This window comes from Calonectris borealis, chromosome 23, assembly GCF_964195595.1.
Source record: "Calonectris borealis chromosome 23, bCalBor7.hap1.2, whole genome shotgun sequence".
Lineage (NCBI taxonomy): Eukaryota > Metazoa > Chordata > Aves > Procellariiformes > Procellariidae > Calonectris > Calonectris borealis.
The window spans coordinates 2,585,301-2,608,473 of record NC_134334.1 but is presented as its reverse complement, the minus strand read 5'-3'; the positions used below and the strand labels follow the sequence as shown (position 1 = coordinate 2,608,473).

General features: G+C 35.6%; 2 protein-coding genes across 5 annotated transcripts in view; one reads left to right on the top strand and one right to left on the bottom strand.

Moving 5' to 3' along the window:
* Window positions 1–23,173, top strand: part of GABRD (gamma-aminobutyric acid type A receptor subunit delta) — a 112,010-nt gene that overhangs the window by 59,077 nt on the left and 29,760 nt on the right. For 3 of the 4 annotated variants that reach the window (XM_075172261.1, XM_075172260.1, XM_075172263.1), the window contains exon 4: window positions 10,592–10,659. The gene's annotated coding sequence lies outside the window, so the exon portion shown is untranslated. Of the gene's footprint in view, window positions 1–10,591; window positions 10,660–19,786; window positions 19,946–23,173 lie in introns of all 4 variants that reach the window. The other variant, XM_075172262.1, reaches the window with a different exon arrangement.
* CFAP74 (cilia and flagella associated protein 74) overlaps window positions 1–23,173 on the bottom strand; it is a 48,864-nt gene that overhangs the window by 24,046 nt on the left and 1,645 nt on the right. Inside the window, exons 3-17 of the mRNA XM_075172291.1 lie at window positions 22,068–22,214; window positions 21,187–21,285; window positions 19,272–19,376; window positions 17,918–18,091; window positions 17,248–17,358; window positions 15,906–16,008; window positions 14,981–15,138; window positions 12,765–12,969; window positions 11,705–11,890; window positions 10,452–10,625; window positions 9,195–9,313; window positions 5,954–6,020; window positions 5,419–5,508; window positions 3,310–3,483; window positions 1,211–1,385 (exon numbers count right to left, since the gene is read on the bottom strand). Coding sequence (XP_075028392.1) covers window positions 1,211–1,385; window positions 3,310–3,483; window positions 5,419–5,508; window positions 5,954–6,020; window positions 9,195–9,313; window positions 10,452–10,625; window positions 11,705–11,890; window positions 12,765–12,969; window positions 14,981–15,138; window positions 15,906–16,008; window positions 17,248–17,358; window positions 17,918–18,091; window positions 19,272–19,376; window positions 21,187–21,285; window positions 22,068–22,214 — 2,087 coding nt within the window. The remainder of the gene's footprint in view (window positions 1–1,210; window positions 1,386–3,309; window positions 3,484–5,418; window positions 5,509–5,953; window positions 6,021–9,194; window positions 9,314–10,451; window positions 10,626–11,704; window positions 11,891–12,764; window positions 12,970–14,980; window positions 15,139–15,905; window positions 16,009–17,247; window positions 17,359–17,917; window positions 18,092–19,271; window positions 19,377–21,186; window positions 21,286–22,067; window positions 22,215–23,173) is intronic.

Sequence of the window (23,173 nt, the reverse complement as noted above, 5' to 3'; positions counted from 1 at the left end):
ATTGATTTTGGTCAATATCCAAAATCCAGTAATGTATACCAATGATGTGGAAATATAAATGTCTAGAAGGAAATTTCTGTTTGGCCATACAACTTTGCCTTAGTCCAGAAATCTACCTTATGCACCTGAGCCTTCCACTACAGAATAACAATATTAATGTTTCAGTAGGATAAAGTATATATCGGAGATTGTTACATCAAGGAACGTAAATTCAGCTGGGCTTTAAGAACAATTTCAGTGGGACAAAGCAATGCAGTCAGGAGGACCTGCAAAGCACGTGAAAGCGCTATTTCACTTTATTTTCAAAACAACTGTGATAATAATATCTTTTAATTAAACAGTCTCCCAGCAAGGCTTAGAAGTGCCTTAAACTAATGCATCACGAGAGAGACAAAGCTAACTCTGGACTGTATGGCAGCTATCAACTGGCAACCACATGCTTCACATTAACCAGGAAAAAGATCAAGGTGTCACAAGATACATTAGTGTGCCAAAGCAATGGAATTTTTTTTTTTTTAAAAGGTCTGAAAACGTCTTTAAAGGTATGTGTTCTGTGGAGACAGCTACCGTGATTTATGGAATCACTCCATTTAACGATACAGATCCTAGATTTAAAAAGAAAAACCACCCACCTCCTTTTCATGGAACTTTTAGTTTCCTGCAATTGGAATGATCAATAGCCAGAAGAAATATTAAAGAATACAGATAATAAAGAAATTAAGAAAGTCTTTCTTCTACAAGACTGGATTTTATTAAGCACATAGTAAACACTAGGAATGAGATGGAAAATGTCTGAAGAGGTTCATCTTTCTCCTTCCTTGTTCCTAGAATTACAGACTATAAAAATAAACCTGTCATGTGGATTTCTATTCTGAGAAGTGGGTATTCAGTTGCTGAGACAAGAATGATAACAATTCTGCAGTTTCTAGTTGGTTTCTGTATTCTTCTGAGACTGAATTGTTGATCTCTAATGAGAAGTGAGATTCTCTGATACTTTTGATATAATGGTGTCAGTACATTATTTTTAGTAATTTTTTTCTGAGGCAGCATACAAAGAAATATAACATTACTACTAGAATGATGAACTACTTACTAATTTACTGAGTAACTTTGCAAACTGAATTCCACAGTTCATTACAGGAAGCTCTATAAATGGATAATGCTTAGCCTGGGAAACTCCACTGCCAATTTTCTAAAAGAGTCATCTCACCTGTGGAGCTACTGCTCAGGCTTGTCTCAGTCCTCTGCTGCTCCACCTGGGCTGCACAGTAGGTCATTTCTTCACTTTGGTCAGGACAAATTTGTTCCTTCTTTTCAACTACAGATGTCACAGGACTATTGCTGACTTTCTTTTCAGGGACACAGTCACTGAAATGTCGAGTAACCTATTAGAAAACACAGAAAAAACATTTTCTACTGTGACAGGTCATCTGGCTTGCACCAGCTCCAATTTTATCAAGCAGTTGCAAATCAGACTTTTGTTTTCTTGTAACTGTTTTCCACGTTATAAATGGAGAAATATGTTGCATTCTACTAGACCTTTATCAATTAGCAGATTTAATTTTTGCTGGCTGCCCAAAACAGGTAAATAATATAATGGGAGCTACACAATATAGTGTTAGTTATTTTACAATTAACAGAACTAACATTTTTCTAGTGGAAACACAGGCAGTTCTATGTCAAAACGAAGTCTGCTAAAACTAGACTTCTGTTTATTACACACCTACAAAAAGATAGAATACAGAATGAAAACCATGGATACAGACTGTGTTATTTCACAAATTCTTTATTTGAACCACACTTTTAATGTAAGGATAGTATGAGAGTTGAAAACCATGGCAAACAGCTCAGCAGTTTCACTGTACAAACTATTTAAGGTAGTGTTTCAAAAGAGAGGTCAACCCTTTTCTTAGAACTTAAAACTGGGTTAGATTATCAAGTAGAGAATTTTGAAAACCCTCTGAGCCAACTGCTCTTCAACAATCAAAGAAATTGAAGACTGCACTGATGGAACAAATATGAAGCATCTGTGTTTACAAGAACATGTAGGCACTTCAAAACGAAGATATGCAACCTCATAGTGATATTCCCTCTGGTCTAGGACCTGTGAAATCTATGTATTTATGGGTACTACCTATGCAACGCTTGAGGAAAAAGGAACATTTGTGACAATGATATTCATCAACGCAGGAATTACAAAGCACAAGTTCCTACCACAGTGGGTGGTTTGTTGTTGTTGGTTGGGGTTTTTTTGTTTGTTTGTTTTTTGGGTCTTTAAGTCTGAAGATTTCCCCACTTTAGGAATAAAATCCACAACTTACTTAGAAAAGGAGCAAGTACGTCTTCAAACTTAAGCTGTTCAGTATTCTCAAAAATCTGCCCCACAGTGGTGACATGCAAAGATGATTGTATGCATGCTTTCTTTGTAAGTGTTTTTCACTTAAAATTATCTGCTACATGGAGAAGTACGGCTGTTAGGATTCCTCAGTTTTCTGTCAACTTTGGAATTGGCATGCTGTAGGAGCAATCAATATCAGGTCTAACACCACACATTTTCTCAGCTCTGCACCAAGTGTCTCAGTTTTGGTACGTTTCTTCAACAGTCTCTGCTTCATTCCCACCCAGAACATTCCACAGGACACAGTATTACAATCATTTGCATTCATTCCACTATTGATTTGAGAGATCTTCCTTCAATTCTTTTAACACTGTTTATTATTATAGTTTTCAGGCAACAGCCCTCAACGTAATTCTTAATTTGACTAAGACAACTTCTTCCCTTGTAACAACAGCTTGTCAATAACTGTAACTGTCCTTCTTTGATAGGAAATTTAAATGAACAGCTCTGAATTTTTAAAGGAAGATCACAGGTTAGTGCTCCCAATTCTCATTACTTTATTACTAGTTTTGCAACAATTGCCATTTTTCTGAAGTTCAGGAGCTGGGATTTTAAATGACTCTGTCAGAATCTCCCCTTTTAACTGAAGTATTTTTTCCTAATTTTCACGGACGTGGAGAAAATAGGAATCATAAATCATAAATGACTGAAATATTAAAAAAAATTATCATTGCTGGTTTCCCCTTTCACCCCCCAAAATAATTGTTTTTAAATTTGTCTTGTGATATTTGGGGGTCTAACAGATTATATTAAGTTATGCCAACCCAAGCATAAACAAACTACTAAAGGTTGGACCAGATGATTTTCCGAAGTCCCTTCCAACCTGAGCTGTTCTATGATTCTGTATGATTCTACCACACTTAGCAAAGCGGAATGTTTCTGTCAATTCAGGGAAATGCTTTTGAACCTACCATTCTTCCAGGAGAAGATTTTGCTGTTGCTCTGCATGTACTACTGTCACCTGCTGACATCTGAACTTTGAATCTTGTTCCCAAAGCTCCACTGTTTGTCAGGTTGATGGTCTGTGAAATTGTCTCTCCCACCACGTGGCTGCCAAAGTCAATGAGCTCTTTATCTAGTGCCAGCTGTGAGAAGATAAACCATTAATTACTACTGTCCTAGATAGTCAGTACTGTCAATTGAATGAGCATCCACCTTTTCAAGAATAGGACTTTAAAGTTCGTCATTTCAAAGACGGTATCAAATAACAACATGAGCTGTGGCTATCCTTCCGCCTTTTTGTAGAAGCCAACTCATTAAAACAATGTCTTGTTAAACTGAGCCACTTCCATTTCAGTCCACTGTACGACAATGGAAAAAACAGGTTAAATTCTGTTCATAGTAGCAGATTGCGTAAGTCTTCAGGTAGGTACTCTGGAAGTAGGTAATATTTACATACCAATTCAACATTGTTACTCTTGTGCTACAGTAAAACGATTTTACTAGCATCAAGCTGAGAAGCAAGCAGCATTTAACATCATATAGTGACTACATATTAGTTTATAATACATCCTGTCTTGTTTCTTTGAGCTACCATGGTTTACAACCAGTTTAAAAAGTAATACGCTACTTCATATAGAATTTTTAATGACTGTAACTGTGTATATGATAACGAAAGGCTTGTAATTCAAGTTTAAGCATCAAAAAGACAAAGACAACTTGGTTGCATGCTAGTATCCTGCTTACAGCTGAACTCTTCCCACTTTCAGGGCATAAAGAACGGGAGTTTCTGCGTGTAATTAGTGCACAATGATGGTATGAATTCTCTAGGTGAAGAAAACTACTCTTCTGATCAACGATTAATGTGCTGGCTTTCTGCTGCATTGTGCATTCTCATCTTCAAGGTCTTTTAACTGAAAACTATCAGAGTCCTATACACATAGACAGATTTAAGTAAGTAATATTGATGTGGTATCATTCTAGCTTCCTACAAGTGCTTAAAATTAAGCACATCCTTAAATACCTTGCTAGATTGCTAATATCATAATTATAGTGCACTACCTTTCAGTTACTTCCCCCCTTCTATTTTTCTGTGTAACAGATTATTCTCGATTCATTTTCCTGTGCACAAAAGTTTCAATGTGCAGTCCAGTAAAGAAACTTTACATGCTATCTTATTCATTAATTTACTGAAATGTATTATCACAAACTCCAGGAAGACATTCATATGTCTAAAGCTTTTTTAAAATTATTTTTAAGTGTTTATTATTAAGCATGCTCCCAGTATATCCCAAATTTTGCATTTGCCAGTCTCCTTGCATAATCTTTTTCCTCTAGCATTGTATATTCTCGTCTATAATTTCTTTTGCCCTGTAAAGCCAAAGCTGCTCTTAGCTGTAAAGGAAGTAATTTAAAAACAAAGTTGTTGCTTTTATCAAATATTTTCTTCAAGTTAGCTCATAGGAGGTTAAGGTATCTAAAAAAAGGTAGTGCTGCCTGTAGTTTCATCTCTTAACAGTAAGAAAATTATGTTCTTTGCTTAAAATTCGGTATAGAATTCTCAAAAGATTTTGAGATGCTGAAAGAAAGGAGAGATTATATGCTTTTTATAAACACCAGAAAAGATAGAAAGATATTGTGATATTTTGATTTTTGTCTACATAGGAAATTAAAGTTAAGAATAAACTACTGCAGGTCTGGGATAGAATTTCCAGAAATTACAAGGATAAAAAGATAGCTCATTTCCAGCCACCATTTCTCTTCCCTCCATTCACAATGTAACATTGTGTCATCAATTGCTAAACAGAACTACTTCAGTTAATTCCATTCTGAAGTTAAAGTTACAGTTCATTAAGGTAATTTTGTATAAATCCATTAAGATAATTTTGTATAAATCTCCATGTAACCTGGGAAGCTAAGGAATGAATACTTTTCTGGAAAGAGACTCTCCATTTAAAAGGAAAAAAAGAAAGAAATATAAGTATCTCTTGCTAAGTATTTTCAATTATGTTTATGCCATCTCACATTTTCTATTACCGTTGTTATACTGACTCTGAACATACTTAAAAACAGTCACTTACAATGCATCTCTTGGCTGTACATTTCAATGGAACAGAAAAGGAACCTGTCTGTGCCATAAACATGACTTCTCCTTCCAGAGTTTCATTTATCTAGAAAACAAAAAAAACCCCAACCAAGTAATTTGCAAAGATCTAGCTTATGTAGTCTGATGAAAAATAATTTCACTCATTCTTTGAGTAACATATTAAAATGTATCTCTACAGATTCTATGTTTCCATTTTAAATCAGTCTTTGGTAACTGCCTGGCTAACTTTAGCTAGGCAATATTATAAGTCTTTTCGTTTGGAGCAAGTTTCAAAACATACTCCAAGAATACTTAGTGACAGGCGTTTTTCTAAAATGTGCCCTTAGAATATGCCTTATTATAAGCTTCAACATCCACACAGTTGTCCAAGTACAACAGTGTATTTTCTAGAAATGTAATTTGTTTCCTTGTTAACAGTCAAGAAATTAAATTAATGATGTTTTCAATCAGACTAGGGGATTATACTAGGATTCTCATCATTGTGTAACTTAGCACTCAGGTGCACTTACCATTGGCTTAAACGTTACCACTATTTCACAGGACATTCCAGGAGACATTTTGCCAGGTGGGTCAAAACTATGGAGATAATGAATATAAAACTCCAAATTAAAGCTATGTATGAAAAATCCAGCTCCTATCCTGGTAACAATGGCAAGTTTTTTTCATTTTTTAATTTTGGATTAATTACTTAGAAAGTCAGAATAAGTGACAGATTAATAAAAAGCTACAGAACCCTGCTGCAATTGTAAAACTACAAAGGCTGATTCTTTATTGAGGTTTTACTCAGAAAGCCTTAAAGTGCTTTTAAAAGGCAAGAATTATTGCCTTCCCGCTACAAAGAGACTGTAGCCAAACAGGTGAAGCTGCGGCTCAATAATATTGTCAAGAATAGGGTGGAGCAATCGCCTATTCTAACTAAGAAGCACTCTTCTCCCGTTATCCATTTTGAGTGTTGCTCTGTAACATCTCCCCTGTCCAAACAGGAAATGAAGAGGGGAAAAAAAGAAAGAAGGTAGCTGCAAATGATTAGAGAATGTGCTGCTTGCTGCAAACTGTATCAAAATTATCTTGAATAGAAACTGCCACTTATTTCAATGGCTCATTTCATGGTCTCTGTGATGCAAGCAAAATGCCTATCAGAAGACAAGAAATCTCACAGCTGCACTCTAAATGAAATTATTAAGGCACTACTGGAGACCTATTCTGCCTGACAGACAAAGAAAGGAAGCTAGACAAAATAGATAACTGAATGTTGTTAGCCATGGGAATACCTAAGCAAACTGAAACACAGAACATACATGCTAATCACAATTTTATCAAAACAAAATTAAAACCAAACAAAAGCAAGTTGAAACATTTTCAAACAGAAAAGGGAAACTGTTCAGAATTCAAGAGCTTAAAATGTGAATAGGGAAATAAGCATCTGTATACTGACCTTCAGAACAGATCACTAGCAGTTTCTCCTGAGAAAGACTTTAAGGAATATCTCCTTCTATTTCAAATGTTACCTTGATAAAATATTTATGATTTAGAGCATAAGCTGCCAAACACACACAGAACCGCTATGCTAAGAATAGACTCCCATTGCATGGAGATGTAATAATGCTCGTTTTAACCACGAGAATATAGCTTTTTATTAGCAAATATAATGTCCGTCACTGATAACAGTTCTCAAGCATTATGTCTGTAATTACCTGTGCAAGTGATTTGGAGGACAGCTGATACCGTGACAGATTAGATGCCCTGGGTATTTTCAAAATACTTGGTAAAACTATTTTGTAACAAACAATTTATGTATAGTTCTACTTTAGAAGAGATAAACATTATACAGTGTAAGATCAGTGTCTACAAATCTGATCTGTGCTGTTCAAATTATTAATAATACGACAATGGAAAATAAGACCTATAGATTATTTTTGCTAGCTAGCTATCTGGCAAACGTATGGGTAACCAATTTATTTGAAAAAATTGAATTAATTCAGACATCAAAAAATCATTGACTCATTCTACTCACAATACTTGATGTTTAATTTGTATTTGGACAGTACTTTAAAAGGCAATTACGTCAAGAAAACACTTAGGCCTTTCAGAAAGGGTTGTTTCATTTTTGGTTACAAATCAGAGGTGTTGATTTAAAATATGTGATTGTCCAACATACTAAATGAGAAAAAAAAAAAAAAATCAATCTCAGAGCAGGAAAAAAACTCAACTCATTTTGTCAGATTAGTAGCTTCAGACTTAGTAATAGAATTAAACATGTATTATAAGTGGGTCAAAATTAAATCCACGTACATGGATTTCAAAACAAGCAAAAAACTAGATTCATACTCAGCCAAGCACCAGAGCAAGTTTAAAAGCTTAAGTGCTCTGCTGTATTGTGGTCAATTATGCATTTCCATTAGTCTGTGACTAAAGTGCTAACATCTTTACCAAGATCTTCTACAGCAGCTGGATTCAGACTTTATAGCTCTCAAGTGATCACATTCAGTCAAGAACTGTACTATGTTCACATTCCAATGTACTCTTATAGGGACTAAGTGGGCAAGGAACAGCTTAAGTATGCACCATAATTTTTCTTATCAAGCTAGCTAGAAATTCCAAGTGCAGTCTATCACTACGAAGTGGCAGTGGGTAGCGAGCTGTAAAACTCTCTGGAGTATGAAATCAGTTACTGTGGTAAGACAACTTGTTTATTTCACTGGGATATAATTAAACAGTCACAGAAATGGTCTCTTCAGGTCAGTCAGCCATAAGAGTTGAAACCTTAACTTTTTATGTAAGTCATATTAATTTGCTCTGATCTCCCCTATTTGTCAATAAGCTTCACTTACACACAAACAAGAGCTTTGGCATTTTTTCACTTTCAGGGCTAGACCACAATAAATTCTTTTTTTTGTTTCACAGAGTTCTAAGTAAATATATTATTTTCTTGACTTCGTTTTTTACATAAAAGCAAGTTGTGAAAAGTAGTATTTTATATTTTTAAAGGCTTGAAATATCTCCAGAGAAAGCTAGTCACTGAATTATTCTTAAAAAGAAACATTTCGGGGATAATTCCATTTTTTTATTTATAAACAGTCAAATAAAATTATCAATACAGTTAAATAGAGATTAATATGCAATCTCTCCCAACTGGACAGAGTACTTCATTATATAACCTGTCATCAGGATTATATGAATGGACTGATGGGAAAGACCACAGGATTTCAATTTAAGTGCTCTTTGCTCTGAGATGGATTCCTTTATTTCATCAGCTTTTTCACATTTAAACTTCAGCAGTAATCTGGAAATTAGTGTGAATCATGCTATGAAGGATGGCAGCTGGTGAAAGAGGTTTGCCTAGGCTTAAAGGCCTTTGAGGTGGCCTAAAAAGAAGCTTGGGTCCTCTTTTACTTCTTCGTACCTAAAAGAGATCCTCTTCCCGCTTTTAAAAGGGTCTGACGTTTTTGGAAAAAAGCTTTCTCCTTGTTCAGAGCTGGCAGTTACCACGGGTCTATATTGCTTTCCACTGATTAGGGACTGGTCCTTTGCTATCACCACTATAAAAACCAATGACTTGCAGCTCAGGCTCAGTAAGCCTCTTATTTCTCAGCTCTGAGACACAGTTCCTTTCCTCGTCACACAAGAATGGAATATAATAATTTAGATGTATTTACTGAAATCTACTTAATTTGCTACAGAATTTGGTTACATCTCCTATTGTGGCACAAAGGTAAAACACGCAACGAGTCTACAGTTAATTTTACTTACTGAATACTAATGAAGTCCTTGAGCCATTCACTGATTCCCACTAGTCTGCAGAAATTAACACCGTAGGATGCATTTATCAAAACAATCTTCTTTTTGTAGATTTGACCAACATCAAAATCCTTAGAACACCAAACATATCAGGTGGTGTGAATTACAGGAAGTAGCATTTACACACGTAATGACAAAACCAACTACTTTTACCATAGTTGTGCTCACAGCCCCTACGGGGATCACAGGCCTGTGTGCAAAGTATTATAAACCCATAAAGCATTGCCTTGCTCCAAACAAACCCTTTTAAAACACAGAGCCTGTAAAGCCAGGAACTCATGCTTCATGGACGGGGCAACATTATCGGGTTTGTGCACAGCTAATGCACCAAGCTGCTCTGTCTTTTTCTGCAGTGAATGTCAAAGACATTATGTCACATTCATGGTCTAACGGAGTTGTTAACAACTTAGACTGTGTGTGGCAAAGACAATACAGATTTTTTGAACACAGAGCTAGGTGCCACTGTCTTCCAATGGAGGTCTGCTGTTTCCGTGCAAGGCACAGGCTCCCAGCTCCTAATAAAACCAGAACGCCATGAAAGTTGTATACCTGGGCACGTTCATTAACGCACAGACAAGAAGAGTCCTGCAAGCTGACTGGCAGCATGTTTCTCTGACACAGTTAGAAGACTTGTCTGATGTGCCACACTAGCAACCTTTTCAAGCACAGAGAAGAACTAGGCATAGTGTTATACTTTCCCACAGTACACTTGTTAATTACAATACAGAGATAAACTGCAGCTCAATTTCCTCATGACCAGTACAATATGATGGTCACTTGCAAACTGAAATCTTAACTGGATTATAGTCATGACTTCTTTAAGGACTTTTTTTTATAGTAATAATGTATGTACAAACAATATATAAGTAACAGTTACGCTGCCTTTTAAAAAGCATGGAACAGTCTAACAAGATGTTTCATCATTTGCTCACCTTTCTGACAGTATTTAAATTCCCCTAAGTAAAGGAAGTATTTTATAATTTAGACCTAAGTAGTAAAAAACTAAGTAGTTTATTTAATCTGACTATAACTCACCTAAGAGATTGCTAAAGAAAAAGGTAAGTACTGTAAGTACTTGACTAAAGACCTCTTAAAGACAAGATTTTTTTTTTCTTCCCAGTGCAACAGAATTTTGATCAAGACATCAGTATATACATACAGTAGATACATACATCATCTTTATCGATCCTATGCAGAATGGCCACTAACCTTGAAATGAATGCAACTTGGTTTACTATAGAAAGTACGTCCCTTACATTCATGACCAGACACTGTTTGCTTGGGAAAAATTCCAGTTTGGAATTCTTGCGCTTTTTTCTCAAATTTTTTTTTTTTCTCTACCCTTGTAGCCAGCTGCTTTGGATCCATTTCTTCTTTGGATATCTAACAAGGAACATCAGTAAAAAACACCATGACTGTAAGTAAGTGTGATCACAGAATCCATAGCTCAAAGTAGAAAAGCCTGCAAATGGAATCTTTTAATATCTGGCCAGACTTTGTCTGTTTCTCTCCAGATCAAACTCAGCCTCCCAACTTCTATATGAAGAATTTAATTTATTCTCAGCTGTCTCTTCTGTAGCTTATCATCATCCCACACTATGACATAATGTTTTTAATGGCAGTATTAGCTCTTCTGCACTTAAAGAGGTTTTTTCCCCTCAGCTTCTTAAACAAATACTCATTCAGAAGAAAAACAGCTAAGTTGACTGGAACATTTCAGTTATGGTCCACTGCTTCTTTCATGCAAATATTTGAATATGTACTGACATTACTTCTTTTCAATTGATTATAAAGTCTGCTCTTAAAGGTCTCCTACATCTCAAAAAAGCAGTATATGCAAGTATACCTTGGAATAACATTTAAGATCTTAACTACACAATTCCACTCTATAAGAGTGTATTATTTACTTCTGTTTAGAGTATAGAATACTGTTCCTTTGCTAAAAGAGATGCTTTTCTTTGCCTAGTATGGTATGAAGAAAGTTGTTTCCACATAAAACAATCTGTGTTGCCAACTCAACAGAAAGTCATGTTTAGTTTTTTTGACTCAAACAAGTGAACATGATGTGATGTATGTCTTCACATATCTCTGAACTAAACCTGAAGCATTGTTTTCTCTTTAAAAGAGCAAACACTACAAGAATAGTGTCAAACAGCAATTACTCTGATTATAATCTCACATCTGAATCTCTACATCTATGTAATAAAATCTGCATTTTAACTGCAAAATAGATAATTATTGTTTTTAAGCAAGGTTCTTAAAACAGCGCTTACCAGTGTCATTACTTCAGATATATACAACTACTACAGAGGCAAATGAAACTTTCCTAATCCATTAAAATACTTCTATGGACACTGTCAAAATTTTGTAAAGGCTAACTTTACAATGAGTCAATTACAAAAGGATCTCATCCACATTTTTTTTCTTTTCTATTTCTAATAAGAGATATCACAACATTTTACCTTGTGCAAGTCACATTCCTGACTCCAAAGTCCCGGGAACTCTGGTTCTACTAGGGTCCTGTCCCTCTCTTTCTCATCTTCACCACCTTCACAGAGCACATCATGGGGTATTTTTTCAGAAATCTCTCCTACAGAAGCAGTTCTCTCACCAGCTGAGGAACAAGCTGACGGAGAGCACCACGACTTCTGTGAAAGAACGTAAGTTTTGAAGATATAGTTAAAAATTACTAGAGGACAGTTAACAGTTTCTGAGGAGATCTTTTAATACAAAAATGCCAGGTCTACAAAGCTCAGAGGGCAAAGATGACAACTTAGGTCAATCCCTTCTTAAGACAAAATCTTATGTTAAAAGCATCTATATGATGTTAACTGTATACTATAGGAGGCTAGAAACTAGTCCTCAGGCATGAGAATACCGACTAGTTTTTGAGCGTTTTGCGTATCACATGATGACCAAAGACTTTGTTGTTTTGTTGTAGTATGACTCTCTCTCCCAACACCTCTCCCCTACTCTTTTTCTTTTAAATACCTAAAGATTGCATGAAGCCACTAGATTCATCTGGGAGTTCAATTCACTCCATCTCCATTTTCCAGGCCAGTACTCGCTGGAATACTGTGCAGATAAAAAAAACCCATCCAGGAAGCTTAGAACCACTGTCTCCTTTCAAATACAGTGGAAACATTTCTCTTGTGCTGACAAACTGATCTGAATCCCTATTCAGAGAGGAAGGTAGTTAAACAGGAAGTGAGGGTACTTTGCATGGTTTTTGATGCCTGTTGCGATTCATGTGTTCGAAAATTCACCTCTTCTTACAAATGCCCTTAAAAAAAGCACCCCACACCAAACAGGACAATGTCTTTATTCATACAAGCATCAACAATCAAGAAAAGGGAGACTAACAGTCATCAAGAGGTCTAATGGAGAAATTACTCCGCACTTGTTCTGTACTGTCTGGTATTTGGTTGTAGCCTGTGCTATTCACAGGCAAGAGAATTCACTGCCCTGCACCTTTGACAAAAAATAATTCTAAAGACAGTTAATTCTTAAGCTTTTGTTTACCTGTGATAGTGCTCCAGCTGAATGTTTGCAGGTCTTCTCAATATATTGCCATGTTTTCATTCTCCACAGTAAAGAATCCTTACCACCACCCTTTATTGCCTTAGTACAGGACTGACTTTTTTTCTGCTTGTGAATAGAAGCTTTTTCTTGCAAAATTTGAGAAACAATCTCAATTTTTCTTGATTTTTGCTGTTCTCTATAAGCTCTGTAATCCAATGTTGTAAGAAATATTAAACCAATCATGGTTGTTTACTAATAATATTAACTATAGTCCAGTTTCTTTTGAGCCTTTAAGCTAAATAGCAAGTCTTTAAATTGAGTGCAGTGGTAATTTGTGTCAAGACACCAGGCAATTCAGAGGCTATTTATACATTTTTGCAGACTAAACATATTCAATTACAGTGTTTTAGAAGTTGAGGAGTTGACAAAGTATACCAGTCATTGCCATTGAAAAAGTTTTTAAATAATTTTCCTAACCTAGTTAGCTATTTAAAGAAAACTGCCTATCTGAAATCCAGTGGATTTAATGAAGGGAGGAAGAATGGTTAAAGGTAAGGACATCAGTACTGAACTTTGAACATATGAATTCAAAGCTATGTATGACTACAAATTCCATGACACACTGGGTAGTGTTACAAAAGTGACAGTAGATAATTTAATCTCAGTTTTAATACCAGCAGTTTAATACACATTTTCTGCAACAAATATTATCCACGCTAATGATCACTTTTAATGTAGACTTTCACCTCTCCAACTAATCCACATAAATAATTACTGATTCTAAATAGAAGCAAAGAAAATATCACCTCTCATTTAAGTAGAGGCTACTGTCTACTGAAGCACTTTAATGTCTGAAGTTAGCCTCATGATGCCCCATTGCAGCAGATAAATGACATCGTATTTATAATGTATTTTTGGAAAACCATGGTACAAGGAAGTTAATCATGGTTACAAAGACATAGGAATGCTATACTGACTCCCAGTGCTATCTGCCTTAAGTATAAAGCCACCTCCAGTTCCTACAATCAGTTCTTTAAGAATCTTTTTATAGGTGATATACAAATTAATGACATAATGATTTTAATGACTAAAAAGTTATTTTTTTCTTTTGCATGTAATTCAGAAATATATATTCAGGCTGAAATATACTCAGAGAAAACAGAATATCCCTTTGCAGAAAAGGAGAAAGGCAGTACCCTGGGAGAAATAACTAAGTAGTTCTTCAGCAGATTAGCAGGATGGTAGCTCAAATTAGAAAAGTACTGCTGTGAGAAACATGACACAGCTGACATTAAGACTAACAAATTGATCTCCCTTGGCCTGCAAAGGGAAACAGTGAAAGGGAGAAAGCAAGCAAGGTGAAAAAGATTAAACTTAAGTAAGGGTTGGATATTTCCAGCAGATCTCTACAAACTGATATGATCATTTTAGTAAAAAGAATTTTAGAACATATTTAGGGATAGCAAAAGTGGTGTTATGTAGCTATCAAGACTGAAGCTTTATTTAATCAAAACTTAAGACTTACTTAAGACTTTTGATTATTTAATCAAAACTTAAGAGCCTTTACTTATTAAATCTCTAACATTTACTACAGGTTACTGCCTTTGTAAGCAGAGCCAGCATGCAGAAACACATACCTCTGCTTGGTATCACCACCCTCTGTTTGGTATCTTAGCTCAAATTCATCTTCATAAGTGGTTAAAAACAATAATTAAGCTTTGCACTGGAGCAGATGAGATACGGGCACATTCCTATCAACTTTACTACAAAGGCAGAGGAGTAATTTCAATCAAAAAAGCACGAAGAAGAGTACCTTGCTTCTGACCTTACTGCAGCACAATCTTCCAGAGATTGTCTCTAAAAGCCTAAGAAAGCTATTCAATTTTTATAGGGACAGTGTTCAGGAAATGCAGAAGTACAGTTACTTCAGGCATCCAGTTTAGGTTCACTGAATGTCCCTCCTGGAGTAGTTTTATCTTCTTTGCCCTAACCATAGAACGTGGGCTCCTAACTTTGGTTCTCTGAATAATACCCAAGCTAGAAGTTCAAGTCGCTTAAAACAGGCTATACAAATATCACACATACAGAGTATAAGAATGAGTTCACTCTCTTGAGACAGCATCATAGATGTTATGTTTTCAGAATACGATTAAGAGCTCCAATATATTCCTGCATCAGTAAGCAGCTGAGAGTTTGATACAGATATGAATACTTACTGTTTCTCTTTTTCATGCTCTAGCAGTCGTTTACGGAGAAAAATTTCCTTGGCAACATTGCCTCCTTCTGCCAGGATAGCTTCCCTCATTTTCATCTCCTGCTTCTTTGCCTCAGAGGCCATTGCTTTGTTCCAAACCTGGCGAGTTTGGAGTTTTTCCTATGAAGCCATACAAAACACAGTTACCTATTTGATTCACATATTAAAGAATATAAAACAGACGATCTAGTGTCGGTCCCCTCACCTAAGTACAAATTTGTGGTAGATTTCTCTGAAGTAGAACTTACTGGTTTTAATATACACAGTAGTCATGGGGTGCAGAAAGCTCTAACGAGGTCAGGCCTACTTCTTTATCCTTCTAGCCTGCCCTTGAAATGCTACTCAATGAAGTAATGTGAAAAGATACAGTTCTAATCAAATCAGTTTTAAATTAAGATCATTCCCTCAGATTCTACAGAACATAAGTAGAGAGCAAAGATGAGATACGGGCAAACATAAGAAGAGCAAAGTAGCATAGCTCAGAAAATCTTAATTTACACTATTTAAATTCTTAAGTAACTGGTTTTCTTCCATATGTTTTCTCCATATGAAGTATTTCTGCACTGGGATCCATATAACAGGAAACGCTTCTGGTCGAGTTTTCAGAAAACTTATTTGTAGTATCCATTTCAAGAGAGTTACCCTACCAGAACAACTAGATAGTTGACAGAATAAACTCCACAAGTAGAAGTGTCAAAATCTGCCCATACAAATCTAACACCATTACTCCTGTAGTTAAATTCCCCCCAGTTTCAAAAGAGGTTTGGTCGGTGATCTGACAGCATCACACAACAATTCTGCAATGAAAACTGCAAGTACTTTCATTAAAACCTAGCAGTCTAACAAGTCAGTTTCTTCACTCCCCATCTAAGCCACAGCAGCAGTACCCTGTTGGAAGTTATGCTGTTTTTCAGGGAAAGCACAGCTTGTATCCTTCTCTCCATATGCTCCTGAGTTTTCACTTCTTCCTTCGCATTTTCTTCATGAATTCTGTAAGCAAAGTAAAATCTTTCAGGCTTATGTACTGGAAAGCTTTTAGTATTAGAATGTTTAACCTGACAAGTAGTAATTGTCAACGTCACCATTCTTCCTGTAAGCCTCTGTGTTTACTATGATACTGGGTGTGGGTAAAGTGGAACAGTTGGAAGACTCTTCTATATACGGTACTGCTCCAGTTACAAGTGCCAGCAGGCTTTCAACTAGTTTGCTCAACAACTTTTTTTTATTTTTATTTTGAATATGAAGAATGTGTTCCACATTATGACATATGTTTAGTTGCCAAAATAAACTAAGAATTCAGGTGTTGCTCATAACACTAATATCTAAATAATTACGTAGTGAACTTTATACGAGCCAACCACTTGTACCCACACTAAAAATAAACCCTAGAAACTCTAAAAGCTAGAAATATGTGGGCATTAATCAAGTCAGAGAGTATTCCGGCTAATATAATGGTAAACTAGGAAAAAATGAGTAAGATTGATATATTTGATACATTACTCAGGGGAAAAAAAAAAAAATCTTATTTGGGTGTTTGTTTTTCTTAATTATTACAAATTTGCACATGCCATCCAATGAAAAATAAACCAACACAGAAACAGTACAATTGTTTCAATCGTTTTTTCAATTAAGTCCTAATATACAAGTAAAATTAAGTAACAAATGTTCACACTTCCTTTAGTAGCAAAATAATTCAACACCACAGTAATTATATAAACATAAAGCTATGACGAGAACATTTAATTTACCATCAACCAGAAAAGAACAGGAGCACAAGGAAATGGCCTATCAGCCAATTTTACCAGACAGAAGAAAGCTTTTTTTACCACATTTCAGAGGGAATATAGAACGGCAGAGTGCAAGTTTCAAACCTGGAATTTAGTTATACTACTTCAAACTACTTCAGCTAATGACAAACACATATATAAAATGTTTCAATCATTATTAATGCCTACAAGTAGTCAGATCCTTCTGCATCTCATCAAAAAGACAGTCCCTTCAGCTACAGGGAATCTGAAGACTATAATAGGACAGTCAGTGGATTTTCTCCTTTCCAAGTCCTTTTGTGCCATGTAAGATTTGAATGCTTCACAGCACGGTACCGTGGCAGAAGATTTCCAAGTGTAACAGAAGATACACCTAGCAGAAAAATTACTTTTTTCAAAGACTAAAGGATAAAGTATTGTAGACCAGAGAATGTACAATGACAGAAAAGGAGTGAACAATAACCTTGCCATGCTTTTTCTCAGGAAGTATACTGCTTTTTCATGGTTCCTTTTGGCATCTTCAAGCATTTTTTTATACCTTTCTTCATATTCTTTCTGGGCTTCCTCTTCTTTTCTACAAAACACAGGCAAACCAACAGTTGCAGCAGGACTAAGGAAACCTTGATTCCAACACAATGACATCTAAGGGTGGGGTTGGGGAGTTTATTAATATCTGCTGAAATGAGGACATTAGTCTCCCTCCGCCCCGTACAGTCTCTTGTTTTCACAAAACCTATAGACAAATTGATAAACTGGTGTCCTCTTTCTCTCCAAGAAATCTCGATGAACTCGATCATAAGTTCAGAAGGTCCTGGCAGCCAACAACAATGCAGACACGTGCAGTTAGTCTGATCTAATAAACTTCATCTCCTTAGACAAAAAGCATTCACAGTCTTTTGTCTTTAGCAAGTTCATTTTCATATATCAGAAATCTTTACCTACATAACTGCAAGACTGTGGGCAATTCTTATTTTAATTCCATTTCCTCATAAAATATTCCTGAAGCAACACCCAGCTAAGAAACACAATACCATTGGTTATTTGAATTAGCTAATCTTCTCAACACCTGAAATAGTGAATTGGCTAAAAATAATACAGAGAAAGGAAGCAGAGTCTGACTTATAGGCGCTTACTTTTCTCTAGACCGCCGATCATCTTCTCTTTGCACTGCTGCTATTTTTTCCTTCCAAATCCGCACTTTGGCTCGTTCTTGGTATTGCATCTCTAGCTCCTCCTGATCTTTTTTAGGTTGTTCATGGAGAATTTCGTATTTTCCCTGCTCAGTTTCTATCTGCCACATCTCAAGCCTTTAAAACAAAGTGTGAGATGTTTTCACTGAAATACTGACATTCTTTCAGTTACTTAAGGCTATTGGGTAGGTAAGACTCCATGGTGAAAATTAAAATCTAGCCATGTTTTACCTTATTTTTTAAAATTATATTGTAAATCATACCCTGTTACTGACACAGGTATTGTTCCTTTCAGACTAAGGCTCATATCTAGTAGCATAACTCACTTTAAAGACAAAAAATATTGGTCAAAAAAAAAAGTAAAACAAATAAAGCTCAAGGTTCTGTTTCTCAAATTCACATTTACCCAGAAGAAAATATGAAAAAAAAAGAAAATTTAGAAAAATAGCTTTGTCTTCAACTGTAAATAACTTCAGGGACAGGCCATAGCTTTTATTCTTCCATGTTTTGCTGAAGGAATTTAGATATGATAGAGATACATATAAACAGATTAATATAGTTATTGCTAATAACACAGTAAACAAGTCAAGCATTTTAAAGCTATTACACAACACTGCAGCAGAACATACTGTATTCTGGTTAATCACATCTACAAGCTCATGCTTGTGTTCTTCCTTTGATTGGTGGCATTAGTAGTTGTACCTCTGGTGCCAAAATACACACACACTCACCTGTTGCTGTCTGCAAAAGACAGTTTTATTCTGTTTTATATAAATAATTTAGTATGTGTTAACAATCAATTACAAGCAGCAATATTAGCTTAGCATAAAAACACACAGTGCCACTACAAGGTCTCCATCATTCTCAATTTCAACCTTTTCCTTTGTGCCCTATAAAAAACACTAAGAGGTATAAATTAGAAGTGTTTATGCTCATTCAGAGATCAGTATCACAGACAGGTCTACTTTAGTCCATCTTATTTTCCATTTAAAATGAGACCTGTTTAGGTCCACAATTTATGCACAACTCCAAATAAAATTAAAACTTCATTTATGTGTGCAAAACTAACTCAGGAGCTGACCCACAGCAACCAATTTCCTAAGCAATGAACTGTTCAGGCTAAAAGTTGCTCTCAAGATCCTTTGCTTTGCAGTCAACCTCATATGACCTCAAATTATGTAGTTCAGAATTTACAAGCAACTTCTGCAGTGATTAACTTTTGAATCCATTAAACAGCATATGAAGACCATAATAAAGATTGACTCCCATCACACTGTTTTCTCACTCCCTCACTTACACGTTTTCTTTTAGTGTCAAAGCAATTTTCAACTCCAAATCCTTCTCTTTCTCCAGTTCAGTGCACAGTCGTCTGTGCATTGCCTGAAGGCGGGACAAGGCTGCACTGTTAACATTAAAAAGAAACAATCAGAAAGAAATTGGAACTAATAAAGGTTAACCCTCCCCCAACAAGATCAGCAACAATAAAAAATAGCTTTGAGGCTGAGATTTATCTATTAGAATTTTATTTAGCCTTCTAAGTGTCCATTCTTCATTCAAAGGCACAGCTTTCTTTAATCTATTACACACTGGTTGAAATTTACAGAGGAGTATTTATTTCAAAAGCACTGACCAGCAGCTTAACATGAATATTCATTTCTCAAGCTGATAAAAGTAGTATTATTAATGAAAATAAGTTTAGGCGAACCTAGACTGATTTTGCTTTTGAAATGGCATTACAATATTCCATGTACTTTGCCTACAATAGCAGTGTTGCCACACAGTTGTTTATTTTCCTTGGTCTTCTCTACCCAGGAAAACTAGTAGACAGTAAACTACAGAATCAACAGACAGTGAACTGACTATATTCAACATAAACTCCCTTCCTCGAAATGAAAATTGGAAGTGGATCCTCTACCTGCAGTTACTACTCTAACTTCAAAATTTTTGTATTGGGCATCAGTAACGCTAACGGTAGGTAGTATTTTCATTATTGCTAAAACATGATGCTTTTGAGCTTCATAAGCCAGAAATTTATCAAGTCTTCTTACTTCACTATTCACTTGCTAAATATAATAGATGGTGAGAATTGCTATTTTTCTGCATATCTAGATCTCACAATTCAACCCATCATAAGCATAAAAACTTCTACAATGCTTTTCTGTCTGTGTTGGTTTTTGTTACTGTCTCTCCGAGATCCTGAACAAGGAGTACTAGCACCGATCACAGGAATCTTATTAGCATTCAACTCATCATTTTTGTTTAAGCAACTATTCCGTTTTGGCAGTTAACCCACCTTTATCATTCTATCATTCATCGATACACTAACTTGAAGATTAACTCAGGTCATAAAATGCAGCTGCTAAGTTTGTTCACAGTACACTGGTCCCTGATACACAAACCACCCACTTCTTTCTATTTAAACCAAATGTGAAGAGTACAGTAAATTGCCTCCCACTTTATAGCAAAAGTGTTTCAGAACAGCTCCTGTATGCAGGACTACTCCTGAAAGGCATTCATGCATTTCACAACACAAAACAGGCAGAAAGAGAAATGGCATATATATATATAAATCATGATTTATCTCATGTATTTAGTTACCAGAAGCAAAACCATGACCTCTAAAACTGCCATAGCACATTGGTGTTGGCTCATCATACTGAACAGAAGCGACTGAGACCCTGATAAACATAATTGACAGTAGTGGGCTAGGCTGATTTAATAACCTGTTGTTATATTTTAAAATATATGCCTCTCTCCTATCCATTCCTAAGTTTCCACCTCTTTCTGCCCTGATTTACCTAACAGAATATTATCTCTACACCAGAAAGCATAAAGATCAATGATTCCCAAGCCAATGCACCATTATTCTTTATTTCAAAAGGAGGAATTATTGCTGAAAATACATCAAGCGGAAAGTGACTGCAACATTAGTGTTCACCAACATGGGAGAGAATGCATTGCTCTGCTCACTAGCTGAAAGTGCAATACTCTTGTATCAGAATAGCCTTCCAAGCGAATGCAGTTACATCTTAACCTGAGAATGGCAATGGGTTTCATCACTGATCTATTAACATCTTTAATATATGTGCTTAAAAATTCTATCAACTGTTCAAGATGAAGAGATGAAACCAGGAAAGTTTCTCTCATTAATTACACAGATAAACATAGTGCCTGCCTGTAATCTTTGGTATCCAGAAATACTCTCTACCTACACATTGCCAGCCTCCTGCTCTTTCTCTATTTCAATATCTACATACTCCAGCTGCTTTTCTAGCATCTTGATCCGCAGCTGACAGGTACTCAGCTTGTCTCTGCAAGACACAAACAGATTATTTATGTTTTCTAAGTTCTTTACTCTTTCCCATGAAACTCTGCCTTTTTGGGAGCAAGATTCACAGCTAGGATTCTTTCAACCCTCCCAACTCCCCCCCATCATCCCACTTTTTCTTTTAAGATCTTATTATGAGGTTCTTCAGAAGCCGTTGTTAATTTCAAGCATTTTCTCCAAAAATCCAGAAAAATGTAGCAAGAGTTTATTCTGACCTCATCCAGAGTTCAGATATTATCAAAAAAGACAACAGCATAAATGGCATCTTTTTACACTAGCCTTCTTCAGATATATTTGCCGCTAAAGAACATCTTTGTGACCTTAACATAGCAAAACACTCATAGCAGGTGCTTATCTTAAAGTATGTGAGTAACTTCACCAATTCTAATGTACCATTTCCATCACAGTTAAGAAAATGTTTACAATGAATTTTCCACTTTATGTTTCCAACTGACTGTTGAACCAGCAGGATTGTGCAGACATCACTGAAAGGACTTAGCATGTAATTCTCCCAGACCAAATACCTCTTCTTCAACATTCATTATTGTGCTTAATCTTTTCAAGTATGTAATTAATTTTTATCCTTGATCTTTTTTTTTTTTTACAAGGGTTTGGGGATATATTGAATATATTATATTAAACAAGTGTTTTCATCACGTAACTTTCATGAAAAAGTTCTATAAACTCTAAAATTTATAACAGATACAGTATCCCAGTATTTGATGGTGATTTATGCTGATGGATTATCTTCGCTTAAACACTAACCTGGTTTTTTGGACCACAAGTTCCTTTTCTTTGGCTACGTTGTTGAGCTCTTTTAGGTTCCTCTGTAAGGTTGATTTGCAAATTCTATCTGTATACTTCACAGCCTGAATATTATTAGTGTTGCCCAAATAGTGTTCCAAGCTTTCCCTTTGAATTGAGACACAAAATTAACAATGAAAACATAATGAGAAATTGAAAAGTTACTTGAATTTTGTACACCATCCACCTATGCATTTGTGGGTTAATTGTTTTCCATTTTACTCTTAGCCTAGCAGAACTGTTACAAATATGACCAGTATAAATAAGGAAAAAAACGAACATAATCTGTACAAGAAATTTACATGCATCTACTTAGATATCCAAGTCTAAAAATCTTGGCTTAATGTTGAACACCGATACCCACACAATGCATTAATTATATGTCTTTGTTTTGAAATGCCTGTGGCTCCTCTTGATTATACCTAGGGTTTGCAAATTCTAGTTTTCCTGAACAATAGTTTAAAGGCAACATTCTAAGCTAGTTTAAAACATATTACATACAGCTGATCAGTTTGTGGGGAGAGCTAATCTCTCTTATCATTTTGGTCAGCTTAAATATATAGCAAGAAGAGGTCTGAAGGTTTGGGGTTTGGTTTTTTTGGGTTTTTTTAGATAATTTTGGTGTATTTTGAGTTTCTCTGTTGATAATGGTAACACTGTCAACATTTACTGGCAGTAAGCATATGTGCTATGCAACTTCCCACATACATATATTAATAAACATTATTTGAGCTTTTCATCGTGCCTTATAACCCTATGCCAGGTCATTCCAGGGCAGAGATTAACAGTCTTGTCAAAGTAAGCCAAACTGTGCTTTGGCCTTTGTGAATAGAGCAGCAACTACTTAAGGCCACATTCAAACCACCAAATTCCTTTTCATGCATGACCTCTGTTACATGTAAATTTATTTCTTCGGGAATAAATCCACTGTACCACCTACTTGTAAAGTCAACATAGTACTAATCTATCATCATACCAGTTCTGCGCTAATTGGCTTTACACAGTGGTACACAACTGTATATATTAAAAAAAATTTACAATCCAACACTGATATTCTTCAGCAGACA